Source organism: Pelophylax lessonae (genome assembly GCF_965119305.1).
Source record: "Pelophylax lessonae genome assembly, chromosome: 1".
Classification (NCBI taxonomy): Eukaryota; Metazoa; Chordata; class Amphibia; order Anura; family Ranidae; genus Pelophylax; species Pelophylax lessonae.
Window position 1 is genome coordinate 579,023,736 of NC_138768.1, and position 27,731 is coordinate 579,051,466.

Consider the following 27,731-nt stretch of genomic DNA (forward strand, 5'->3'; position numbering starts at 1 on the left):
TGAAAGCTAGCATTCCATTCATTGGAACATGCATATTGAGCATATAGAAAAGTGTCTCATTATCTAGACTGTGTCACTTGATAGCTTAATAAATATAATTATAGTGGTTTTTGCTTTTTGAACTTCCAAAGAAACAAGTTAGTCTTTGATAACAATTAAGTTATTATTATTATATTAAAATTAATAAACACAACAGAGGATGTGTATAAAGCAAAGCATTTGTACATGTGAGAATATAGCTATACAGGTCATACTTTTTACAAAATCAGTAGAAATATTAAAGCCAGGGATTCAACATGACGCTCTGAAATTATTATTTTTTTTTTTTAGAAGTAGAAAGCTACAGCATTCTATGTAATTCTCACATGACAGGCTTTCTTTAAATGCTCGCTTACAATTTCTTTTAATAGTAATTTCAAACAAAGAAGAAGAGGCTTTTATTATAGCTCAAAAAGTGTACATTTTATTTTTTTTTTTTACATTTATAAAATTTGCCCTACCTTAGGGCACATGCATCCACCTTCACTTACTTGAAAACCAAAAGGCATCCAAGCAACCAAAATGGTGTCTCAGATCTGCTTAGAACAGTCAAAAAAAAACCTCATTATTATCATGTTGATTTCCACCTTTGTGGAATATTTAAAATGTTGCTGATCCCCTATGCCAACAAAGGGATCTCTCCATTCAGGCATGCAGTCAGCCCATTACAACTCTTTCCACGCTTAAAACAAGGGGAGATTCATACCTTGACATTCCTTAACATCTTAACAAGCAGCTTGTTGCCTTAACTCTATTTTATGGTTTCAGCAGGCACAATTGTTAAGAAATGCACCACTGCATGCCTGGCACATTTGTCCTTTATCAAAGACTTCTTAAAAAAGTTTATTTTTGTTTTGTTTTTTTAGTTTTTTTTTTAATTAATTGTGTGTGTTTGACATCAGTCAACATGTCTATAGACATACTGATTATCAAGCATATTAATTCATTTTAGACCTATTCTGGCTATGTATGAACCTTCTTCCACATCCAAATATATTCTACTGTATGTGGTATATGTACTGTATAAGCAACCCTTTTTATCTGCACACAGACTGGATCAGTCAGCACTGTGATGGCCCAGGTGTGCTACAGATTGGGCAGCCCACATTTATTTTATTTCAAGTTACTTAGTCTGTCAGGGACAGTTTTAGAGGGACAGTTTTAGAGGTACAATAATTAGGTGCCAAGTATTATGACTGGGAAACAACTAAATAATACGTTTTTCTGTATATTATTGTATTTTGTCATATTATACTCTAGACATGGGATAGCATTTGCACTTGCTATAGATGGGCAGATAAGTCCCTAAGAATGATGGGTTAGGTTGTATCTAGCCATGGTCATATGATAAACATGTGCCTGGTCTCCCAATAATACTCTACTGATTATGGCTTGCATGAGGTACCTCTTATTTTTCACTCTTCTATATCTGATTAAAGAAATAGGATCTGCTTGCTGGGTAGATTTTCCAACTAGTTGGAAAATGTATCTGTGCTATAAGGAGCACCTCTGACTATATAATGTGCTTCTTATCATCACCCAGTTAAGCAAACATAGTTCAATAAGTACAAACGATGCTCAAAATTTAAAGCATCAAACCAACTGTGGACCAGTCATACTCCAGGCATTAAGCATTACAAAATAATTTACAGCAAATAAAAAGACACATAAATATTCCATAAAAAAACCCAGGATACAAAAATTAAATTCTGTAAAATATTTACATACAAATGTCCTCTTAGGTGATGGTCACAAATAATACATATAACAATATTAACAGCAATACTAATAAGTCATGGTTGACCTGCAGTGCACAACATAAATCTAAATATATAAATATTGAACAATACAAAAACTCAAGAAATGAATAGTTTACATTAAATGTAGTTGAGAGCACCAGATGCTTTGGGAACACTAATTTCTCTTTGACCTTCATGGAAGGCCAGGATTCTATGCGAGCGGGGTATTGACTCCCATGTATTTCTGGTTAGGCTGGGAAGATTTCTTAAGTTTGTACCTGTAGAGAAAACAAGCACACATAATTAACTTCTGCTTCAGTCCACCACTAGTCAGGCTACTACTTTGCTGAGAGTGATAATTTTCTTTGTAAGATTTGTAAATTACAGCAATTTATGACCTAAATCACTGAGACCATCAATACAAACTTTTAATTAAAGAATTAAATCTGGTACACACTATGAGTTGTTTTTTTTGTTCGCTCAACCCAGCGGGTTGAATAAAAAAAAGCAGTTGTACTAACTATGCAAAGTTTTCATAGCAATCTCCCGTGCTAAGCTGTTGTGTTCTGACAGGGGGACAACCTCTCTCTCTATCTGCCATTGGCTGATTTTCCAGCAGACAGAACCAGGCCAAACGGACAGGGTGTCATACACACAGGCCGAATGTCTCCCAACATTTGGCCCGTGTGTATGGGGCTTTAAACAACTTCAGCACCATGTACAGTATCTCACAATAGTGAGTACACTCCTCACATTTTTGTAAATATTTTATTATATCTTTTCATGTGACAACACTGAAGAAATGACACTTTGCTACAATGTAAAGTAGTGAGTGTACAGCTTGTATAACAAATTTGTATAAGAAATTTGCTGTCCCCTCAAAATAACTCAACGCACAAAGACAACCTCTGGATATGACGCTGAGCATGTGCACTCATCTTCAAGGCCTGTTCTGAGTGGAACCTGTCCTATTAAACCAGAGTATGGTCTTGGCCTCCGTGCTGCAGCTCAGTTTCAGGGTCTTGGCAATCTTCTAATAGCCTAGGCCATCTTTATGTAGAGCAACAATTCTTTTGTTTTAGATCCTCAGAGGGTTCTTTGCCATGAGGTGTCATGTTGAACTTCCAGTGACCATTATGAGAGAGTGAGAGCGATAACACCAAATTCAACACACCTTCTCCCCATTCACACCTGAGACCTTGTAACACCAATTTGGACATTTTCACTTAGGGGTGTACTCACTTTTGTTGCCAGCTGTTTGGACAATAATGGCTGTGTGTTGAGTTATTTTAAGGAGAAAACAAATTTACACTGTTATACAAGCTGTACACTCACTGCTTTACATTGTAGGAAAGTGTTGTCACATGAAAAGATGTAATAAAATGTTTACAAAAATGTGAGGGGTGTACTCACTTTTGTGAGATACTGTAAATTAACTCAACTGATTTGGGCTCCTGTAACAGCTATACAGGCATACCCCACTTTTAAGTACACAATGGGACCAGAGCATGTATGTAAAATGAAAATGTACTTAAAGTGAAGCAATACCTTTTTTCATTTCTCAATGCATGTAAATACATTAGCTCCATATGAAATCTTGGTCAGCTTGACATGGCATTGCTCCCAAACCATGTGACAAGGACACCAAGCTTGGGGAGCATGTTAAGGGGATCCAGGACTTTGACATAGTAGATTACCTAGGCAAGCTGGCCAGCCACAAATATGGATAAATAGGATATGTTGTAGTCCTGGGTCCCCTTTCGTTGCTCCCTAAGTTTTGTATCCCTGTCACTTATGGTTTGGGAGCAGTGCCATGTCAAGCTGACCAAGATTTCCTATAGACGTCAATGTTAAAAACCGGGAATAGTATCATGCCAAGCTGAACAAGCTGTGTCCTTACTCGCAAGTGTACTTAAAGTGAGTGCACTTAAAGCGGGGTATGCCTGTATATATTTTTTTTTAATTTAAATTTTCCACAAAAGATTATTTGGGGATGGCATATTATAGACCTTTCATTTTTTGAGAGATCATCCGTACTTGAAAAAGCACTGTCCTTCAAGTACAACTCCAGTCACCTCCTTTTAATGTTTTGATTAGAGTATTTATAGGCTTTTTATTGTTTGCTAGGTTTCTTGTAAAGTGACTCCTCTTCAATTCCCATCTCAGAGACTAGCTAGGAAGTGAGAAAAAATCACTCAAAATGAAGGTAGTTCCAGCTTTGACTGTTGTCCCTAGAACAAAACATTCCCTCTTTTAATATTCCAGGTACAACTGTAAATTTTTAGATTTACCCTCTTTTAAGCTTTGTCTGGGCTTCTACTTTACGTCTCTTCATGACAGTTACAGTATTAGGAATACTGTGATGTAATTTAATAAATTTGTTTTGGTTACAGAACTGGATGTGAAGGACTTCTTCTGTAAGTTTATTGCTACATAGGTCTACTGGACATATAGATACAGATAACCATTTAAATCATATGAGCCACCCCCCTCTCCACCTCATCCAATCAGAGAACGCTTTGCTTTCATTTGCATTCTCTGAATGGTGCCTGTGCTGGACAACTCCCCCACCTTGTGTCTTTATGCCCCAGGTTGGCATGGTGTCAACCCTAGCATTTTCAGTGGCAAATCAATGTAAGACCGACCATGAGAGGGATTACTTTGATGCAGTTGGCAGCTTAAGCATGTATTGCAATATGTGTGAACTAAAAATCCCTGTTTTTCATTGCATAATTTGTTGAAAAATGTGTATAGCAGTGTGCAGAGAGTTCTTCCATAATTTGTTGTGCTGAGCAACTGACCTTTGTGTTCAGTGGGCATCAGGCTAGCAGTTCAGCACAGGACCTAAAAGCTAGTCGAGATCACTGCAGTAGCGTTGTCTACTTCAGTGGTTTCCAGCTTCTGGCAATGACCAGGTATGGTATATACATAATTACATTGGTCCAAGCTCAACCAATGTAACTATGTAAAAATATACCATATCTGGAATTCATCATTCATTTTATTGATATATGGGTCTATTGTACTGGACAACTGGATTGTGACTATTTTGAGATATCCATGTGAATCACATGAGCCATCAACTTTTAAAATGTCCTTCATGTTGATGAGCTCCATAAAAGTATGATCTTCAATAACTATAACAATACTCGTAGGCTCTGATTATCTCAAAAAATATTTTTGGGAGAGACATTTTTGTCTATTATTACAGTGGTGCAGGTATTCCTTTTTCCTTCATGCAACAGCATGTAAGTTCTACTGCTTTGGAGGCCCTTTCATTCATCATCACACAAAAGCTGGAGTCAGGCTTTAAGGTACACTATTTTGTCAAAAATATTGGGACGCCTGCCTTTACATTCACATGAACTTTAATGGCATCCCAGTCTTAGTCCGTTGGATACAATATTGAGTTGCCCACCCATAACAGCTTCAACTCTTCTGGGAAGGCCGTTTAGGTTTAGGAGTGTGTCTATGAGAATGTTTGACCAGTCTTCCAGAAGCGCATTTGTGAGGTCAGGCAATGATGTTGGACTAGAAGGCCTGGCTCGCAGTCTCTGCTCTAATTCATCCCAACGTTTTTCAATTATGTTGAGGTCATGACTCTGTGCAGGCCAGTCAAGCACCTCCACCCCAAACTTGCTCATCCATGTGTTTATGGACCTTGCTTTGTGCACTGGTGCGCAGTCATGTTGGAACAGGAAGGGGCCATCCCCAAACTGTTCCCACAAAGTTGGAAGCATAAAATTGTCCAAGATTTCTTGGTATGCTGACCCCTTAAGAGTTCCTTTCACTGGAACTAAGGGGCAGGCTCAACCCCTGAGAAACAACCCCACACCATAATCCCCCCTCCACCAAATGATTTGAACTAGTGCACAAAGCAAGGTCCATAAAGACATGGATGAGCAGGTTTGGGGTGGAGAAACTTGACTGGCCTGCACAGAGTCCTGACCTCAACTCGATATAACAAATTTGGGATGAATTAGAACAGAGACTGCAAGCCAGGCCTTCTAGTCCAACATCAGTGCCTGACCTCGCAAAGTGCTTCTGGAAGAATAGTCAAAAATTCCCATAGACACACTCCTAAACCTTGTGGACAGCCTTCTCAGAAGAGTTGAAGCTGTTATAGCTGCAAAGGGTGGGCCAACTCAATGTTCAACCCTACGGACTAAGACTGGGATGCCGTTAAAGCGGTTGTAAACCCAAAAACGCAAAAAAAAAAAAAAAAACCTGCAAGACAAAGACATAATGAGCTAGTATGCATCGCATACTAGCTCATTATGTATTACTTACCTTAGAACGAAGCCCCGACACGGACCCCCGGACATCGCTGCGGGCGCTGCCATGATCCCTCGCTGTCTCTTCCGGGTTCGGCGGCTCCGGCGCTGTGATTGGCCGGAGCCGCGATGACGTCACTCCGGCAAGCTCCCGGCAAGCAAAACTGAAGGTCCCCCCGGACCTTCAGAGCGCATGCGCCGCTCGCGTGAGCGGCTGCATGCACTTCAAATATCTCCTAAACCATGCCGGTTTAGGAGATATTAATTGTACCTACAGGTAAGCCTTATTATAGGCTTACCTGTAGGTAAAAGTGTAAAAAAGCGGGATACTACCGCTTTAAAGTTCATGTGCGTGTAAAGGCAGGTGTCCCAATAATTTTGATAATATAGTGTATGTGCATCACAGTGCTGGTGTCTGTTCAGGAAATCTTTCCTTTATTCAGTTTTATTTCACTCTCCATGCTATTAGGTAGGTCTTTATTCTACGGTGCCATTTTTTATTCAAAAGAGTAAATTTCTCTCATCTTATAGCAAAGCACATATTCTGTCAGTAACTATTCACTAAAGCGTACTTTAAAAATTAGTTATTATGAAATCACTTACCACTTAAGTGCAAAGAACACAGCCAAGGCAGTTACAAAGAGCAACATAGATGTTAAAAAGACGATGAGCGCCAAATATTCCTCATTGAGAGGTTGCTTTACAAGTTCTGAATGAGCACAGCGAAGTCCTAGATAACCTCTCTCACACCTAGAAAACAAAAAAGGTGATTAGGGATCATTCAAATTTCACCCTATTTAAGGGTCTCACAATATCTTATTATCTTATATCATATTGTATAAAATTATATACATATATTTTCATATTATTATTTTTTTATTTAACTGCAAGTAAATACAGCAGTAAAATGAAGGTACCACATTTTTGGAAATTTGTCCACATCCAGGTCACGGCCTTGTAACTAAATTATAGGTCATCGGCAATAATTTCTTAATAGATACAAAGCAAATAAAGCAAGTTATATAAATAACCCCTTTTTTTTATAGCTTGAAGCGGAGCTCCACTCTGGAAAAAAAAAAAGGACACTCACCTGTCCAGGGAAACCCCACGATGTAGGCACCCTGAGCCAATTCATCCAGCGGCTTCGGGTGCAGGCGCAAAAAGTAAGGGAAACCGGCAGAGGCATCATAGCCGGTTTCCTACTGAGCATGCATGGGTCACACTGTGCTTTTTGAATGGTCCTGCCATGCTCTGGGACCTCTGTGTGTCCCAGAAGGCAGCAGGGGAAGGGTGGAGGGGCTGGAAATGTTGTAGATTGCCGATCAGCGATCTTACCTAAAAGTGAGAGCTGGTACCTGTCAAAACCAGATACCCGCTCCCCCTCCCCCAAAAAAAGTTCCAAATGTGGCAGTGGAGGGAGGGTGCAAATAAGCAGAGCTTCCCCTTTTGGGTGGAGCTCTGCTTTAAATACAGATTAATGTATGTTGTATGAATACACATGCCTCTTATATTTAGACAACATTTTCTTATACCAGAGTTTAGCTTTACAGTGGTATTTGTCTAAAAGTTTTATTTTTTACCTTAATGCAATCTCTGCATTAAGGTAAGAAAATACCTTACTAATTGACCCCCCCCCCCCACCTACATACCTAAATATTTACTTAGTTACATGTAACAGCTCCAGCACTGACTTCGGCAGGAGAGACTGAAGGCAGCGGAGCCATAGACTCCTCCTGCCATCAGTCAAATGGCTGTGAGAAGTGAAAAGGGGCATGGCTTGCTGTGTGTGTCTATGAATGCACACAGGCCGGCTGAAGACCCAACAGAAGCAAACATGCACAGGTGCCTCCTTAGCACTCAGGCTTGCTACAGAAGGTACCTGAAGAAGGGAGGACCTGACAAAAGAAGAGTTAATTGACCTTTCATGTATTTCATCAAGCATCCAATCATGTGGCCAAAAACATCTTTACCTGCACATGATTCGATGCTTGACATCAACACAACTTATGTAATTTCTCTACACTCCTATAGAATAATAGCTACTTACTGACAGTAGTGTTCATCGGCCTCCTCGTGGTACAAGCACTGACCATTAATACAGTAGGTGCTCATCTCTGGTGAACATTTTGATACCTTCAGTGTTGGACTTTCAGTTGTTTTCACTGATAACAAAAAAGCATTATAAATAAACATGCAAACACAATTGTATTAACAGTACTAAAAGAGTAACATTGCTTTTGACTGACTATAATTGTGACCTCATGCCAATTTTACATTTTGGGATGTTGGAAAGTTCCTAAATTGGTTCTAAAGGCCTAAGGCCATTCTCTGCATTGAGGTAAAAAAAAGGTCTGTAATAAAGATCCACCCAGCCACTCCAAATACTTGCCAGAGCCCAGTCTCCATCCAGTGCTGTGCCCGATATCTCTCTCTCTCTCCCCACAGGACAGAGAGGCAGCAGCAGGAGCCATTGGCTCCTGCTGCTGTCAATCAAATCCTTTGATAAGGGAGCAGGGGGCAGGGTGCAGCCAAGTTGTCTGTGTCTATAGTCACAGGCAGCGCATCTTGTGATCAAGCCTGCACAAGTTTCCCCATAGGAAGCGTCTTCCTTTGGGGGCACTCGCCGAAGAGGAAGAACCAGGAGTGCTGGCGGGGGACCCCTAAAGAGGAGGACTGGGGTTGCTCGGTGCAAAACCATTGCACAGAGCAGATAAGTATGACATGTTTACTATTAACCAAAAAAAAACAAAAAAGAAGGTTTAGAAGCACTTTAAAGCTGAACTCCAGGCAAATATAAAAGGCACAAATTACTGCAGCTCTGTAATATATAATATAATTAAATATATTTTATACAGGAAGTGTAAGTACCTAAATTTGACTTTGTATCAATATCCCTTGCAGTCTACAGTACAATCTGTACAGCAGATATCTGAGAAGCAACACAATAACCCAATCCAACTTCTACAGTGCAAGAAAACCATGATAACAGGAGTAGAGGGCAGAGTGATGCATTAGTCCACTGCTTCTCCATTCATTGTCCAGTCACAGTGTGGGTTGGAGAGGGGACCAGTGTGTGAACGGGAATCTGCTGCAGATAAAGGTCAGCCCCCCCTCGCCTGTTAAACAAGACTGTGCCGTGGGGCAGGGCCATGTAAATCTCAGGATTGGACACAAATACAAATCCTTTGGCAGGTAAAATAGCTCTTATATATGTATTTATTCTGTGTATATAGCTGTGTGCCTGGAGTTCAGCTTTAATGAAGTTTACAAGTATAACCTATGTTTTAGCTGTATATTTACCATGAGAAATTATGAAGATAAAAAGCATTTTAACAGATTTTCTTCCTTACGAAAATGATAAATATATGCTTATATATATGCTAATATATTGTTCTTATTAGAATATAATCTCTAATTATGAAGGATCAGTGGTTAGCATTACAGGCCTACAGCAGAAGTGTCCTTGATTTTATTATAATTCAAGACACCTTGCACATTCCCTTCATGTCTAGGTGTATTTTTTGGCCACAGATATACTGATATACATTAAACAATTTAATGGGCTAATAAACTTTTGCTAAAACTTATATATATATATATATATATATATATATATATATATATATATATATATATATATATATATATATATATATATATATATATATGTACTGTATATATATATATATATATATATATATATATATATATATATATATATATATATATATACAGTATGTGCACTAGTGGATTGGCTTAGGCATATAAACACTTGTTTCTGAGGTGCTCTTGAATATAATATTGCAAAGATATAATACTTTCTTACCCATTGCAGTTGTACAGTTTTCTCCAGGTTTGCATAATGGTCCAACTGTTGTCCCACAAACAAGCTGTAGCATATGAAAACCTATAAAAAAAAAAAAGAAACATGTGAAATGATTTGCTTATATCATGCAGCATATAAATATTGCAGTACATTGTATGTGACAAACTAGTTATGAAATTAATGGCATTATCTGATTTAAAAAAATATTTGTTTGATTTGGGACTTAGTTCAGTACTTAGTTAATTTCTAAGCCCCGGTTCACACTTATGCGATGCGGGAAGGCTGCGAATCCGCAGCCTGTTCCCGCATCGCAAACGCACCCCCGGCAGTTCACACTGCCATATGCGATACGCTGGGGGTGTCAATGTAATCTCAGCCCCGGTTCACACTTGTGCATGTGCGGGGTTCGCATGTAATGTCGGAGCGCACTGCTCCGACATTACATGCGATCGGCTGTGCGGTGCGAGTTTAGCCATACAGTTTGTATGGCTAAATTCGCACCGCAGCCGCACCAAACACGCACAGGGACCCTTTTTGGCAGCCGCATCAGGATCGGATCGCACAGCGGTTCACACTTGTGCGATCCGATCCTGTGCGAACTGCACGATCGCACTGCGATATGCGATCAAACTGGGGGTGACGTTAAGATTACATTGACACCCCCAGCGTATCGCATATGGCAGTGTGAACTGCCGGGGGTGCGTGTGCGATGCGGGAACAGGCTGCCGTTTCGCAGCCTTCCCGCACTCGCATAAGTGTGAACCGGACCTTAACGACACCCCCAGTTTGATCGCATATCGCAGTGCGATCGTACAGTTCACACAGGATTGGATCGCACAAGTGTGAACCGCTGTGCGATCCGATCCTGATGCGGCTGCAAAAAAAGGGTCCTGTGCGTGTTTGCTGCGGGTGCGGTGCGAATTTAGCCATACAAAGTGTATGGCTAAACTCGCACCGCACAGCCGATCGCATGTAATGAAGGAGCAGTGCGCTCCGACATTACATGCGAACGCCGCAGCCGCATGTGAACCGGCTCTGAAACCAATGTTGGTTAAAAAAAAAGTAGCAGAAACATGAACAAAAGTATGTCCATAGTGACCAATCAAATCCATTATTTCGTTTTGCAAGAGGATGTATTCAGACATCTAATTGGCTACAACAGACATATGTATTTTTTTTCTACATATATCAAACGCACAGTTGTTATCTGTAAAGTAATTTTGGCTGTAAAGTCGGAAGCCTGGTTTCAGCCTATAATGTGTAAGAAATTCAATATTTACCCTTGAAGAAAAGTTAATGATAGGATGTGGGAGTGGCACTGCTCTAATCATATTCTCATTACGCCTACCAGTGTAACAGAGTATCCAACAAACCAGGCAAACAAACATAGTTACACAGCGCATAGTAAATTTTATTTATTTTTTTAAAAGCAAATAATTGGCTAAAATTGCAATTTTATTAAGACATAGAGCAAAGAGTTAATTATAGGTCAGAAGAGTGTCTGTTATCCTAATTATCTGAATAAACATTTAAATTGCCAGGCGATGTTTGTGTATATATATATATATATATATATATATATATTTGTGTAGGTGTATTTTTAAAGAAATGTTGATTCTTCTGCGCAAGACACTGGATAGGATGGAGAATCTTTCCTTTCATAACTGTATTAGAGATTTCTTTGAGTAATGCTCTTTTCTATAGAATGGTGGAAACTTTCATTAACTGTTAATTAACATTTAAAGTGCGTTTAAAACACTTGTAAGATAACAACAGTGATGATGTACAGGCAGCTTGTGATATCCCTATATCCCTGTGAAGTCCCTTTAATACAAAGCCCAGGTTATGTATCTGGCCTCAACTTCTACCCAAATGAATTATCCTGGTACCGTTGTTTAGAGCCGGCGGCTTGGGAGCCGCTTGATACCCTGGTGAGCGGGAGGGGGCATAGCCCCCTCCCGCCGCCTTCTGCGGCTCTGCTCTGCGTCCGCTGGCTGGATGGAGTCCCGATCTGAGCCGGATGCGGCTTCAAACGGGTCTCCGATGATGTAACCCGGAAGCGGCATCCATAACGTCACATCCGGGTTACTCGGCTGCTAAAGGCGGCAGATTCAAAAAGTGACTGTATTCAAAAATGCTGTTTTCGGTGTTTTGAATACATGGACGTGTAGTACTCCATAAAGAGTACCTGTCACTGCATATTGCTGTCACAAGGGATGTTTACATTGCTTTTGACAGCAATAAAAGTGATCAGATTTTTTTAAAAAACCTGTGTTAAAATTAAAAAAATTAAATAAATAGGAAAAAAAATTTTAGCTGCCCCCGTCGCTGTGAGCTCGTGTATGAAAGAAAACATATATGGAAGTTGCGCCGCAAATTAAATCGATGTTCAATCCACACATGTGAGGTATCGCTGCGATCCCCAGAGTGTGAGCAATGATTTAAAAAAAAGAGCTACACTCTAACTCTAAACTGGTAACCGTTAAAAAATTTTAAAGCGTCGCCTATGGAGATTTTTATTGACCGTGGTTTGTCACCCTTCCGTGGGTTTGCACAATTTTAAACTGTAACATGTTGGGTATCTATTTACTTGGCGTGACATCATCTTTCACAATATACAAAAAATGGGCTAACGTTACAGTTTAATTTTTTTTTAAATGCAGTGAAATGTGATTTTTCGTAATTTTTCCAAAAAAATGGCGTTTGAAAGACCGCTGCGCAAAAACTGCATGACAAAAAATATTGCAATGACCGCCATTTTATTCTCCAGAGTATTTGTTAAAATATATATATATATATATATATATATATATATATATATATATATAATGTTTGGGGGTTCTAAGTAGTTTTCTAGCAAAAAATACTGATTTTAAGTTTTAAACAAAAAGTGTCAAAAATAGGCTCGGTTCTTAAGAGGTTAATTTCTTATTTTTTTTGTTGCATGTAAGTGGAGTTACCCTTTAATGCTTTATCTATACTCAGTCAGGCAATTAACACTGAATAGGTGTATCAAGTAGGTTAAAAGTTGTGAGCAACACAAAATCTTGCTCTTTTGGTGGCAGGGACAGTTCTCTGTCACATTTTCATGGTCAAAAATCAACCATGCAGCTAAAGCTTTATTGTTGTGCTGTGACAAGGAGATGAATGGTGGATACCATTTCGATGTAATGGGTTTACTGAAACAAGTCAGAAGGTTATCCATGGTTAGCAAGCTAATAACCGGATGTGTTTATCCCAGGTAAACTCTAGCTCCATGCTTTGTAACCAATAACATACTCTCCATAGTTACAATGCAAGATGTTTTGCATTAGTTTGTTTATGCATTAACTTTAAGTCAAAAATTTCCTTTGCTTTCTTTGTGTTGTTAAGCTACACAAAGACAATAGATCTGTCATCCAATATATGTGATTCCTGTTCCAGCTTCAAATAACATTCTTTACATAACTTTGGCACAACTAATGAAAGCTATTCTCCAGGTGGAACATTTGTTGAATAGGCAATTGTTTTTCAAAGTCAAGAACTGCACTGTGGGTCAGGCTGTCTTTATAGGTAAATGGTCAGTGTTAAAGAAATACTGTCACCTTGACAATACAAGATAAAGTGACAGTATAGTCACCTTACTGGTGCTCCCTTGCAGCTCCTTCCTCCACCAATGCCAGCACTGAAATTCAAGGTATTGGCTTGTTTTGGTTGCTACAGGGAGATGTAATGTCATTACCTCTGTTTGGGCCCAGCAATTGACTGCTAGAGATTAGTAATATCTACATTGACATGCTTTTATCACCATGCTCTAAAGACCAGAATCATTCAATTGTGGTATGGGACAGCGGGTTTATGATTTAATGGCTTTATTGGATGATTTAATGGCTTTATTGGACCCTGGTATCTTGACCAAAATTGGGTTCCTACACAGTAGGATACATTTTTTGAGCAAATTTAGGATATTCAAGGAGTTGGCAACTTGGCACTTATCTTAAACATTAAGAAAAATGTCTTTAATACTTATTTCTTAAATCCTCACAATGTTAGTAGAGGAACCAGAATTGCTACAACTATTTAAAACTTCTTTTTACATTGAATTTTGCTATGCACCTCAAAGTACGTAATAGGAAGTGCAGAGTTACGCAAACTTTTAACTACATTAAGAAGTGTGTCATCATTTTCACACAACTCTAGGTTAAAGGTAAGATCAAAGTGAGAACCAAGCCCTATTTTTTCTACATCTATGTTGAGCTGTCAGCGCTTTGAAGCTTCCAACAATGAGAAATTGGGAGCTGTCAATGTAGCTTAGAGTTCACCTCCACCCCATACTCCCATATGCTTGTAAAGCCTGATAGATCACACGACTGTATATTGTGCACATGAGCTTATCATAAAGAACCTGAAAACATTATCGATCACTGATGTTACATGAGTTTTATCATATGCTGGCATAAATAACTTTAACTATCTACTGAGCTATAAACCATTTTAGAACTATAAAGTCATCTGAGTCTTACTTTTTACTGAATGTTTGGACTTTGATTCACATTATTACAACACAGATTTAGGACCTTTAACAGCAATATAGTCTAAAGGGCAGCAGAACTATGTTTAGCATACAAATTGCAGGTTTTAAACAGCCACCTAATATTTTAATAAGTAATTGGCGAACAGCAAACATTTAAATGTTTTCCAAGACGGCAGTCAGTGGCATGAGAAGAGTACTTGACCGTAGTTGCCTGTTAGGTCCCATAATCCCACGTGTCCCTGGCACTCATCTTTATGAGAAAGGTGCCACACTCTGCCGTGATCAACCACCCTGTCTTTCCATCTGAGGTTCTTGGAAGTGATATACAAAAGCCCTGGTCTACTGGCACAGTGGGAAGAAAAGAGAGGTCTGGGAAAGCATTACTGATTCAGTAACTCATGGGTCGAATTTGAAATTTTCTTTTCAAAAATCTTATCTAAGGATTTTAGTTCGAATTTCACACTATTATTTGGCAATTTTTTATGTCTATCAAATTTGAGTGATCGGCATGTTGGAAATTGTTTAATCAATGATGGGAGAATCCTGTGAGAAATATAAGAAATAAAAAAAGAAATGCGCAATTGTGTAAATAGGCCGTAAGTATGTTTCTCAGGAGATGTTTCCTTTTAAGAGTAAATTTAAAAACTGTTTTTAATTATTTTTATATATAATATGCTGGATAAAAAAAAAAAAAAAACATGTTAAAACCATTAAAGTGAATTAGATAGCTGTTATTTCTTACACTGTGACAACAGTGACTACATATTATTACATCATCTTCCCAGCACTGTAGAATACAGTACACTTAATGGAATGCTATTCTGAACAGAACAACAAACACTTATGTGGTTTTGTGGAATGTAATTTCAATAGCAGAGGATTACAGTTATTAGCACTGTTATAGAAAATCACTGATAAGACAAATCTTAGAATAGATGTTCCTCTTTGTCATTTTTAAAAGGCCATGTGAGAATGATGATGACATGGCAGAAAGGTAGTTTTTCTCACCAAAGTGGGTTGCATCACAAACGGACTTCTCTACAGAGTTTCATATATATATATATATATATATATATATATATATACTGTTGTTCCTATGGTTTACCTATATACAGTAGTTCTACCGTGCAATGTGGAGAGATGTGGGTGCACAATATACAGTGATTATACAGTTATGCATAAATGTAGGGATGAGCAGAGCGATTTTTGCAACATTGATTCTACTGCGAAATCACCAATTTCAATGTCAGCAACATTTTGTAGATGCAGAAATGTATAATTTAGCTCACTAAGCTGCTTAAATGACATTTGAAAAAAAATAAGTTCTCCTTTTTTCTCTATGTAGGGATCCTGCCCTAAGCAGTTTTGCCCCTTTAGCGCTGCTGTGCTGTAGTCAGCCTGAGCATGGATAGTTTTGCCTTCCCCTGATCTTATTGTAATTGTTTGTTTTTTCCTTCTGTTGGAAAGTGTCCTAGGCAACAAGGTTAGAGGATCCAATAACCTGAGATTAGGGATGCACCGATCCGATATTAGGATCGGATATTGGCGCCGATACTGCCACAATAGCTGTGGATCGGGGATTGGTAAAATTAACTGATCCATGGGCCGATCCGGTTTTGCTGAGTCCCGGCTCAGCCATCCCTTACTTGGTGTAGTAGTAGTATGGGATGGGAGCCGCTACTTCCTGTATAGGTCCGGCTCACAGGCGTGATATCAGATGCATTCCGCCGGTGAATGGAGGATCCATACACATGAAGCAGTGGCTTTGCTCTGTACTGCAGCCGCATGCATATTGTGTATGTGTGTAGTTCTGGATTGGTATCAGCAGATACACAATGCCAGATATCGGTATCTGGACAAGAAAAGTCGGATCGGTGCACCCCTACCTGAGATATGACCATTTATGAACCCCTGAGGTGCATTCTGGAGAAGGATATAAACATTTGGGAGTGACCTTGGACAGCTCGCTTGCCTCCCAGGCTCTGCCTGGGGAAGATGTTTTGCTGTGTGTTCCTGTCCTCCCAGGCCTGCTGCTTGAGGTGGATGTGCTACAAAAACACTCAAGCCTGTGGTCCAAAGCTTCCTGCTGGAAAAAAAGTTCACTGGATATGGAACAGGAAGGGTTGAAGACTTCTGATGTAGATGGTCCTGGAGACCTGGGTAGAAGCTACTGCCAGCGGACATTGCAGGAAGTTATGGGGACACATCGAAGGTGTAAGTGTGCTGAACTGACACTGCTCTATATTACAGAGTGCCAATCTTTTTTTCTGTATTGACTATGACTGGTTATACACTTTTTTGAGCATTTTTAGCTCTAATCCCTTTCTCCCTGAGTTTATTGGTCCTTTATTAAACTCTACTAAACTGTCTTAAAGTGATGGGCACCCCGATTCCCCACACCCCTGATCAAGACAAGAATCCAACCCTGAGGTGCAATACCCCACCAAAACCAATGGGGGTCCCTGATAGCCTCTATGGCAGTGGTTCTCAACTCCTGTCCACAGGACCCACTAACAGGCCAGGTTTGCAAGATAACTGAAATACATCACAGGTGATATCATTTGCTGCTCAATGATTGCAGTATTCTAATCTGCATATCCCCAAGGTAATACTTAAAATCTGGCCTGTTAGTAGGTCCTGAGGACAGGAGTTGAGAGCCACTGCTCTAGAAGGTAAGAGGGTGCTACTTATTTATGTAGTGCCGGACTTTTTCTGTAGTTGTTTTTATTTAGTGTATGTCATCGTTACTGTCACTTTACCTTTCATTTATACTGCTTTTTTCACTGTATTTATCGTTCCCTGGAAAAAGTAAAATAATGAGGCTGATATGTGTTTAGGTACAACAAGAGGTCAGTGGTATTTGAAAGGAACTGTTATAACCCTGCTAAAAAGTACCTTCATTTTGCTATCTCTTTTTACCAACATTTCAGGAAAATTGAAACTTGAAAATGCAACCCATTCACCTATTTGGAGCCATAGCACTTCTGCCCTGAAACTGTAGTGGTGCCAGTGTTTAGCGATTTAAACCAGGGGCGAGGAGGCGACAACTTTTCATTGCCTGTCAAACTCAGTCCAAAGAGTAATCCACCACAGATCATTCTTTGGAGGGCTGATGCTTTTTTAAAGAGCCCTTAAAAATAATTCCAACTTAATGGTTCAAACATTTTCGGCATTTTCCAAATTTTTAAGAGCATGTACTTGTAGTTGTGTAGATCATACCAAGGTGAAAGTGATGCAACAACATTCTATTTATGAGTCTCTCTTACTCTTACATCAAAAGTAAAAAAGTTGAATTGTCAGGTTAATGGTAAACTAAGACAAACTCTGCATGACCTTGGAAGAGCCTTTTGCATTTTTTTTAACAAGCCTGCTGTTCAAGTCTTGTTTTAATTGACGTTTAGGAAAACTTTTGTACATTACCACTGCTAGCATATCTTAGCATTAACTTCATCAACTAGCCAGATAGCAGAGGTCAGTTCCTGGATGATGAAAGGAAATTGCAATGTGCCATTAAAAGATGATAGCCACCAAGGCTCTAAATTTAGGTAAGCAGGGTTGGAAAGTGTCCTTAAAATGGATCTATGAGCAAAACCAAAAATACATAGATGATGCAGTCTGTCACCAGCAGGTTTTGTTTTTCTGAGTTTCCTTTTGTAACTTAGTTTTATTTCCAGTGGATCCACCATTTTTCAAATTACCTTTACCAAGGTGAAAACATTGTTCTGCAATGAAATAATACAGCAGAGTAGTCCCACAGTACAGTAGTTGGACATGTACTTTGAAATCATTTTTCAATAGTTATAGCAACATTTTTTTTTCTGTTGATATACAATGGAAGGAAAAAGGGCATTATATATGCCCCTTTTTCCTCATGGGATAAGTGGTAGGTGAATAGGTAGTAAATTCTAGTCAGAATTTAGGTGGTTTTTTCCTCAGGTTTTTTACCTCAGGAAAAGAAGCGGGATTTTGCCTAGGGATAACCTAAGGAGGTGGGACAAGTGTTTACTGACAGGTGATAGGTTCACCTGTAGTAGGCACACCCCCTCTGCTAGAAGATTCTGGAAGCTACTGTGGAGCCTATATAAAAGTGTGTACTTTCCTCAGGGGGCTCATTCGCCTCAGAGGACAGCAAGCTGTGCGTTCCCCACCCCCCCCCTCCCCTTATGTCGTGGCTGTTATTACCTTTGTAGCTATGCAAAGGGGGACCAGTGGTTTAATAAGTTGTTTGGGAGTTGTTTGATTAAATGAATCTGATTATTTATTGATATACCCTGAGCTGTAATGGCTAGGCTGTTTTTGAAATGTTTTTTAAGAAAATTAAATTATTTATTTATGATTATTTATTTATTTAAACCAATAATAAACGGCCACGGACAATTTAATCCATATGATTGAGTCTTGGGTTTTTATTCATAGTTATAATGGTTATTTAAACAAACATACTGCCTACTATCCCATAAAGGTTATAACACTATGAATAGAAACTGACTGTGGCATGCACCACCTGTCGCTGGTATACAGTTTGTACCAACCCTGTAACTGCAAAGTTTAATGGACAATTTGGCCTGTTGAAAGAAGTGGGGAAAATAGTAAATCTACTGGCAGGACCAACAGATAATAAAACATATACTTTATGGGGGATTTATGCAAACAAAAACAACTGTGGGAATGCTTGTGATAAATTGCATCATATACAGTATGTACTTTTTTTATTTTGCTCATTGTTCCTTTTTAAAGAAAATGTAAACTTACCCTTAAAGCTCGAGGCTCCTTCAAAATGTCAATCCCATCACCGAGATCTCTATAATTTAAAATATCTACTTATACTGTGTATATATACACATTTACACACAGTGTATGTATATATATTCAGAGTGACACTACAAGGCCCTGCCAAGGCCACTGTTAAAAGGGAAGTAGTTACGACACAAGGTTTGTACAAATGTAGAGTGCAGAGCTCTGGAATAATGTTTCTGAATTAAGAAAGTTGGTTTTTCAACGTTTTGGTATTCCTTCAATTGGGTTCTGAAGTTTGGAGATTTATAAGACCTTTGGAAGGGGAGAAATCTCCAATCCAATGTCCAGGTCTTGCAGAGGACCAGCTGGCTAGGAGTGCAGGTGTGCACAGCTCTTATAATGATAGACTTGAGCGTAGCTTGGTGCTCCTGTTTAGAGCCAGGTTTGCTCTTGTAAGGGGACAGGTGTGCCTTCAAGCTAGGAAACAGGAGAACTTCAGATTGGTGCCAGGAGATTCCCCTATTGAGACGTCAGGGCTTGGTCCCTGCAGCAGGTAGCTGTGGGATGATACGCAAAGAGCATATGTGAGAGGTGCATGGACTGTATTTAAGCAAAGTAGGTACTATGAACTGGTCTAAGGGACTAACCTGGCCCAGCCCAAGTTGCAGCATGAGCAGCAGTCCTGCAAAAGAGAGCCAGGAGGCTAATCATAATTTTTTTTCACGTATGTATTGATGGTGGAAACCCCTGTGTGGGCAACTGGTTCTGCTGAACTTTAATTTTGTTTAACGAAAAGTGAGCCAGTGAGTCCTAAAGTACAGTTTGTACTGACAGTTAAATACCCCATATATCAAAAAAAAAAAAACAACAACATATATATATATATATATATATATATATATATATACTGTATATATATTTTTTATTTTATTTATTTTACTAGCTACTTTTCTCAAAGTACGACGATAATTAATTTTGTCTGTCAAAATTAAATTATTGAATTTGACAATGAGGTTTTTGAAGCTGTGTTGTTTCTTTGTGTTCAGTGCCAAACTTTTTGCTGCTAGGTGCCATAGATCCTAAACTTTTACCCTTGTTGAATAGCACAGGAATAAAGAACACTGGAATTCACATGGGGTATCTTGTTCTAAAATTTTGAAAGGCAAATAATAGGGTAATTACAGGAACAAGTATAGAGATTTCTGTTGGTATGTGAATAAGGACACCAGCCAAGGAAACAGAAACTGGCCTAGATCATGTATAATAAGGGTTTGGTTAGTGATGAAATTTGCAACCTATAATTAAATACGACAGTGTCCAAAAATGTAGCCAGGTTTAGTAATCAAGCTAATTTAGGTTCCCAGACATTTTTTGCCATTAACTCTTTTATTTTGTATTGCAGGTATTGCCCTTTTTCTCCCTCCCCATCGTCATTAGCTGAAGCGTTTTAGTTCCGACCAACATAAAAAGAAATAAATCACAAGTATGTACATGATTTAAATGATCAAGGGCATGCCATTTTTAAATAGCTTTATATAACCCAGACTACAGTTTCCTGTTAATTTTCAGTCGCTGGTAGCTTAGCTCAGTTGTGTTGGTTTATTGTACCGAGGAATGTGAGATAAACAGGGCACTCCTGAATTTTACCCACCTGCAATTCACATAGATCTGATTACAAGCCTTTTCTGGATCTGCCTCCTTATCTATACGAGGACTGTAAATGCATGGGCACGCAACGCCTAAATTACATCATTCACCTTTACTGATGCTGTGGCAACTTGAAGGTAGATTGATCCTTCAATAACAGCAACATTAAATTTGCTGTAAATACTTGTAGGTGGTTTAGATTGTTAAACCCCTATCTAGGTTTGATTATCATACCTCTCTGTAGGAATGAACCCATACAGGTAATGCAAGAACTAGCAGTCATGACAAGTTTCTAAGTCAATACTGCCAGTCAACTACAGGAAATAGATAACAGAATGTTGAATATCTTTTTCAACAATGTGCACACAGTTTGCTAGAAAGCTGCCTTTTGTCACATTATTAAATTAGTATATTAAAGCCAGCCATAGATGGATCGAAATTCAGCCGGCTCAGCAGGGACTGGGCAAATTTTCGATCCATATATGGGCGGACTGGTTGTACAGAAGATCTTTCTATCGACTTCTGCACAACCAGCCTGTTAGGAAATATTCGCTCAATCAGTGCCGCCAGTTATAGCCAGCTGTGCTGATGAGTGTATGCTGACAGCCTCTCCGCTGTCAGAATACAATTGCTACGCAGGAGTGAGTCCCCCATCCACACACTAAATTGATTCATTTTTTTTTTTTTTTCATTCAACTAGCAGGTTGAACAAAAAGAAAATGAGATATGTATGGCCAGCCTAAAGCCTAGCACACACTGGCCGAATGTCTGGCGGCATCGGCCAGTTCAATAGAAACTGGCTGACATTCGGCCCTTGTGTACTGCAGCCGGTCTGACAGAAGCCGGCTTCTGTCGATGGGGCATGAAAGTTCTGCCGATCGGCTCCCGAACAGCGCTTTTTGCCATTGGCTGACCAGAGTGTTCAGTCAGGGGGGGGGGGGCTCCTACCCGTCAGAACACAATAGCACAGCAGAGGAGATTGCTGTACCAACATCGCATGGTTTGTACAGCTGCTCTTCCGGAGCTGTCAGTTTTTTATTTCAGCCCTGCTGGGTTCAACGAAAAAAACTAATAGTGTATACTAGGCTTTAGTGCTGTATCTATGCTGTATGTAGGTAAGGTATTGCCACAGCCTTGTCAAAGTGCAGTGGTACTTCTACTTCCTTGCTGATTTGTTTATACAGGCAGTGTGTGGTTTAAATTAAAGAGAGATGATCTGAAAGCAAGCAGCTTCTGCTTGGATCTCTTTTTTTTTTTTTTTAAATGAATAAAGGTTTTATATGAAAAAAAAAAAATAGAAAATAAAATTTACAGTGAAGTAAAACATTTAAAGAAGCAGTACAAAAACAATACTACAGTAAATTTACCAAAAATCTCATGCCTTCTAATGCCTTTGGAATAAGCAGCCCAATGAGTAGAAATTCGATTTTCTGCTTTAGAAAAAAAAATAATCCAATGGTGAATTTAGCAAGTTTGCTGCAAAATCTGCAAACTTCCCAAAATCACTCTGCTCATCTCTAGTGATAATATTTGAAAAAACTGATTTCCAAATTCCATATTTTTTATTATTTTTAAAGGCCGCTGCGCAAATACCGCGTGACAAAAAATATTGCAATGACCGCCATTTTATTCTCCAGAGTATTTGCTAAAAATATATATATATATATATATATATATATATATATATATATATATATATACTTTTTCTTTTGTTTTCAATTTCCATGTCGTTTTCAAATATATACATGAATGAAACAGTTATATTTGCTTATTCATCATGCAGATTCAATGTCCTGATTATAGTGCCTGTACTTGACTGCACCTCTCTCCCAGTACTGGTCTAGGAGTCAGGTCTGACCTAACTAAAAATAATAAACTCTCTATAATGCTAACTGAGTTTATCTCAGCAGCCATTAAGCAGGAATGCTGATCCCATTCCCTGATAAGCAAATGACTGGTAGTGAGGACATTTATAAATCTGTGTACAAAATAGAACAATGGCAAGTAAGTGAAAATGTCAAAAATGACTTTCAGAATAACATTGCTCTAAAAAGAAGTGGTATTTAGCGAAAAATCCAAGTTTCGTTTATATACTGCACCCATTTTTTTATTTTTTTTTTAAACTGCATCATAGGCTTATTCCAGACATGTAGAAAAATGACACCTAGTTAAAGAATGCACAGAATAAGAATGTATGGGAAACAAGACTTGACAACTTTGTCAAGCACTGTCATGCCTCAGAAAATATTCAGTCGTGAATGGACATCACTTTATTGTGTAATGTGTGTGCACGCTTTTAGGAGGCGTCAGATGACACTGATTTATCACTTTTTGTTTAGGTTTTACGAGTTATACCTTCATCAATTTGTCATTTTCAGCCTAACCAGCTTTGTTTCTATGCTACTGTGTTGCTATGAAACATTACTATAATGTTTCTCTATTTGAATTGCAGACACCTTTCCAGTCACAGAGTATAAAAGCACATCTGTCCTTGCACAATGGACCTTGAAATGACACTTCCCTGGTAAGCAAATACATTTATAGCCGATTTACACATATGCGATGCAGGAACACTGCGAATCCACTGCGGGTTCCCGCATCGCACTCAACTCACAGGCAGTTCACACTGCCATATGCGAATTGCTGGGGGTGTCAATACAAAGTTAATGACACCTCCAGATCAGTTCGCATATCGCAGTGCGAACTGTCAGTTCAGACATGAATCGGATCGCATAGGTGTGAACACCCATCTGATCCCATTCTGGTGCGGACCTGTTCGACTTTGGTCTGAATGCGGTGCAAATTCAGCCATACAATCTATATGGCTGAATTCGCAATGCACAGACTTTACATGTGATTTGCAGAGCAGTGCATGTGTGAACCGGGATTTAGCTGGACTATTTAGAGGCCCCCCTGCATTTCTTTGCACCATACCAAAGTAATAAGTGGGTCAATTTACTAAAGGAGTAGAGAATGTTCACTTTGTATAGTAAATGTTTAGGAATATGGTTAACATGTGTTCACACTGAGCATCCAGTCATGTACAAAAGAAAAAAGTTTTAGTCCCGGTTCACACTTATGCGATGCGGGAACCCTGCGAATCTACTGCGCGTTCCCACATCGCATTCCCAGCGCAGGCCGTTCACACTGTCATATGCGAATCGTTGGGGGTGTCAATTCAAAGTTAACGACACCCACAGATCAGTTCACATATCGCACTGCGAACTGACATTTGGACATGAATCGGATTGCATAAGTGTGAACCACCATGCGATCCGATTCTGCTGCCGACCCAAAAAAGGGTCCTGTGCATGTTTGTGCCGAATCAGCTGTTAATTCAGCCATACAATCTGTATGGCTGAATTCGCATCACAAAGACATTGCATGTGATTTTCAGAGTAGTGCGCTCCGAACCACATGCGATGTCTGCCATCACACTAATGTAAACCGAGCCTAAAGTGAACACTCTCTTTGCATATATGTAAGCAAACACACATAAAGCACAACAATTGCATTCGGATTGCACCACAGACTAAAGTTCAAAATCATTTTCTATGCTGTAGATGGCCATACATGTGCTTTTCGAATGATTCATGTCTGATTCAACAAACCAATTGAATCGGACATTGAGAGAGCGAGACAAAAAATGGCACGCAGAAGTGACAAATAGTGATGGTTTTGGTTGATCCAAGTCTATCAGTAGCAGCAGAGAAAAAGATCATGCAAAAATCAGTCAATTGCTTTTTTCCTGCCTTTGAATCATGTATGATAAATCTACATGTAAGGACATCAAAAAACGACCATAGATCAACCCTGTACGATCAATTTTATTCTGCCACAACCAATCAAATTGGGTAGAAATAAACCAGATCTATATGTGGTTCAACGCTCTGCCATGCCGTTTTTGTCTCGCTCTATCAATGTCCAATTGAGTCATTTTGTTAAATCGGACATCATTCATTCAGTTTTATTGCAACAAGTATTGCCACCATAATATGTTTTATTTAAAACAAAAAATAAGTGGAAGTTGTTATGCTTTTCAGCAATACAGTATTAAGCTTACTATTCTTATTATTTAGGATTTATATAGCACCAGCAGTTTACAATATAGAAGGGAGACAATACAGTTACATTAGAATAAGACACAAGAGGATTAAGAGGGCCCTGCTCCGAAGAGCTTACAATCTAATGGACTATAGACTTAGTTTGAAGGCTAGACATGTTAGCTTAGATCTGACTATTGTATCTAAACACTTTTTATGTAACGATAAAAATGCTACTGTTGTCGACCTACTAAAAATGCTAGTTTCCTGGCTGTCTTTGGCTTCACTCAATGACTGAGAGAAAGCATGTGGCAAGTATAAGTCTGTCACTGATTCAGTGACAGGCAAAGTATTGAAGCATAGCAACCAGCAACTAGCATTTAAAGAAAGTTACGTCAGCAATGACAGCTTCCATACTTCTCTCAGTACAGGTTGGTCCATAGATACATGTGCTTGTATAGTGGGAGCACGAATATTCATGCATTGTACAGGCATGCTTGGGCAACATTTTCCTTTTTCAACAAAGCTGCCTCATTCCCCTTTTCCTAACTCAGTAGTAGTAGTATTAACGCTGCTGAGTATTTCAATGTCAGCGCTATACTGTAATTAGAGGTTATGTGCATTTGATGCTAAAGTCACAAAGTGAACTGAAATACCAGAACACTTTGCCAAAGTCGATACTGAACTGAGAATCTGACATGGACTATTTTTTTTTATCTATTATTAAAAAAAAAAAAAAACTATATTCTACGTTTCTGTAAGTACATACATACATGCAATTTCATACATAATAATATTGCTAACATTCATGGGGAAATAATTATTAAATGTACTGATCCTAAACAGTAGTTATAACACTTAAATTATTGCAAATGCTAATTGTGCCATATTATTATTTAATTATTATAAGACATAAGTTGTGCTTTTAATTTGTCTCTGCTTTGACCTCTTTTTAATTTTCATCATTTTTATGGTTTTTACATGTATGTGATATTATAATCAATTTTTATTCTGAATTTATTAAATTATGTTAATTTTATGTACATGTATTAAAATAATGGTGCTCACCAGGTATGGTGGCATTCTACGGTTTATGACAGAAGGCATATAAACTGCGGAAAAACGCATAAAAGTTTGTATTTCTGAGCTGTCAGGTGCATATTGCATACTTACTAAGGAAAATGATGACACTGGATATCCTCCTGAAACAATCCATGCCGTCAGCTGATGGGAAGAGGCTGAAAAGCCTTGAGTCAGTCTGTTCTTGGCTGGCACTTCCAGGAGCTAGGAGAGCCTGTGGATGAAGCAGTGCTACAGAGCTGGGGAGGAATGACTAATCAGACTCAATGTTCAGGCAGGTTTCCCTCTCACCCAAGAATGCTACTCTCAGTTCTGCTGTGACCTCTGAGCCGCAGAGTCATTTATACAACCAGTCTTGCTAGATCACTGGTTTGGCTCAAGTTCCAGTGCAGACGCATGAGGGAGGAGATTTTTTTTTTTTTCCTTTTTTCTTTTATTTTTCAGCCCACCAGCGGAAGTTTCTTAAGCTTTGGAGTAAACCTCTTGATAACACATGTTTTTGCTGAGAGCAATAAAATTTTGACAGGGTGGTGGGCGGTTGCAGGTAGTGAGAAATATGCTTCTACGCTGCTTCCTCATCCTCTCCTTGATTCTATGACTACTCACACCCAGTCTTACATTAAAAGTCTCTCCCATATCACTGGCTTTTTTAACTTCTTCTTACCTGGCTATATGCTCGCACTGTTAAATTAGTTTGTTCCCACTAATATTTCAAGCTATAATGTACTGTATATGCCTAGTTACTACAGATGATGACATACATCAACTCATCAGTTGTTAATGAACTGTCTGGGAATTAAAATTGAATCAAGGGGCATACAATGTCACATTGTCACATCATCATCATCTCTTCATCTAAACCAGAGGTGTCCAACCTGAGGTCCTCCAGATGTTGCAGGACTACATCTCCCATACTACTCTGTCAGCTAAGAGGCTGGCAAGGGAGTATGGGAGATGTAGTCCTCCAACATCTGGAGGGCCGCAGGTTGGACAACCCTGATCTTATCAGTAGCCATGAACTTGACAAATCCTGAATGTTAGATACTAAAGCCTCATACACTCAAGGAGAATATCGGATGAATGATCATCCATTATTTTTTTTTTTTGAATGCTAGTTTCATATTGAAAATGAAAAGGTTACTACAACAGAATACAACGTCGGAAGTTTCTGAGCATTCGTGGTCTTGGTAACATGATTTATTAACCAATATATAACCGCTTCTGGACCACCCCACGCACATATCCTGCGGCAAGGCGGCCCTTGAGCGGAAAATCACGTACCTGTACGTAATTCTGTTTAATGAGTCTGAGGCGCACATGCACCGCTGTGATTGGACTCAACAGAAGCCAATCAGCAGGCCCACCAATCGTTCCCGAGGCAGACAGAATGGTGGTCTGCCTATGTCAACAAGGCAGATCGCCGTTCTGTGACAGGAGAAGACAAAGATCTTGTGTTTCTGCTAAGCAGGAACACGAATCTCTGTCTTCTTACACAACAAGCACCTCCCGCACAGTTAGAAAGCACTACCAGGGAACACATTTAACCCTTTGATTGCCCCTGATGTTAACCCCTTCCCTGCCAGTGTCATTAGTACAGTTGCAGTGCATATTATTTAGCACTAACCACTGTATTAGTGTCACTGGTCTCCAAAAAAGTGTCAAAAGTCTCACAGGTGTGTGTCCGATTTGTCAGCTGCAATGTTGCAGTCCCCCTAAAAGTCGCTGATCACCGCCGTTGACTCTTGGACGTACATCTCAATGATCAGAACATTAAGGGGTATGAGAGATGATTACGGCCACACACACCTGCACAGGTTGAACTGGATGGACTAT

The 27,731-nt window shown here is 39.1% G+C and overlaps 1 protein-coding gene across 1 annotated transcript; it reads right to left on the bottom strand.

Annotated features, from left to right (window-relative positions):
- Positions 1-1,198: 1,198 nt before the first annotated feature.
- EREG (epiregulin) lies at positions 1,199-26,320 on the bottom strand. The gene is made up of 5 exons (XM_082275950.1): positions 25,992-26,320; positions 9,879-9,959; positions 8,100-8,214; positions 6,656-6,802; positions 1,199-2,056 (listed from the first exon to the last, which is right to left on the bottom strand). The coding sequence occupies exons 1-5, from the start codon at positions 26,032-26,034 to the stop codon at positions 1,990-1,992; spliced, it is 453 nt and encodes a 150-aa protein (XP_082132076.1). The 5' UTR covers positions 26,035-26,320; the 3' UTR covers positions 1,199-1,989.
- Between the last annotated feature and the right edge of the window lie 1,411 nt (positions 26,321-27,731).

Coding starts and splice junctions, on each gene's coding strand:
- EREG (XM_082275950.1), bottom strand. CDS start 26,034: ATGGATTGTTTCAGGAGGATATCCAGTGTCATCATTTTCCTTA. Junction 9,960..25,991: donor CAGTGTCATCATTTTCCTTA/GTAAGTATGCAA, acceptor TTTTTTTTATAG/GTTTTCATATGCTACAGCTT. Junction 2,057..6,655: donor GTGTTCTTTGCACTTAAGTG/GTAAGTGATTTC, acceptor TTTTCTCTACAG/GTACAAACTTAAGAAATCTT.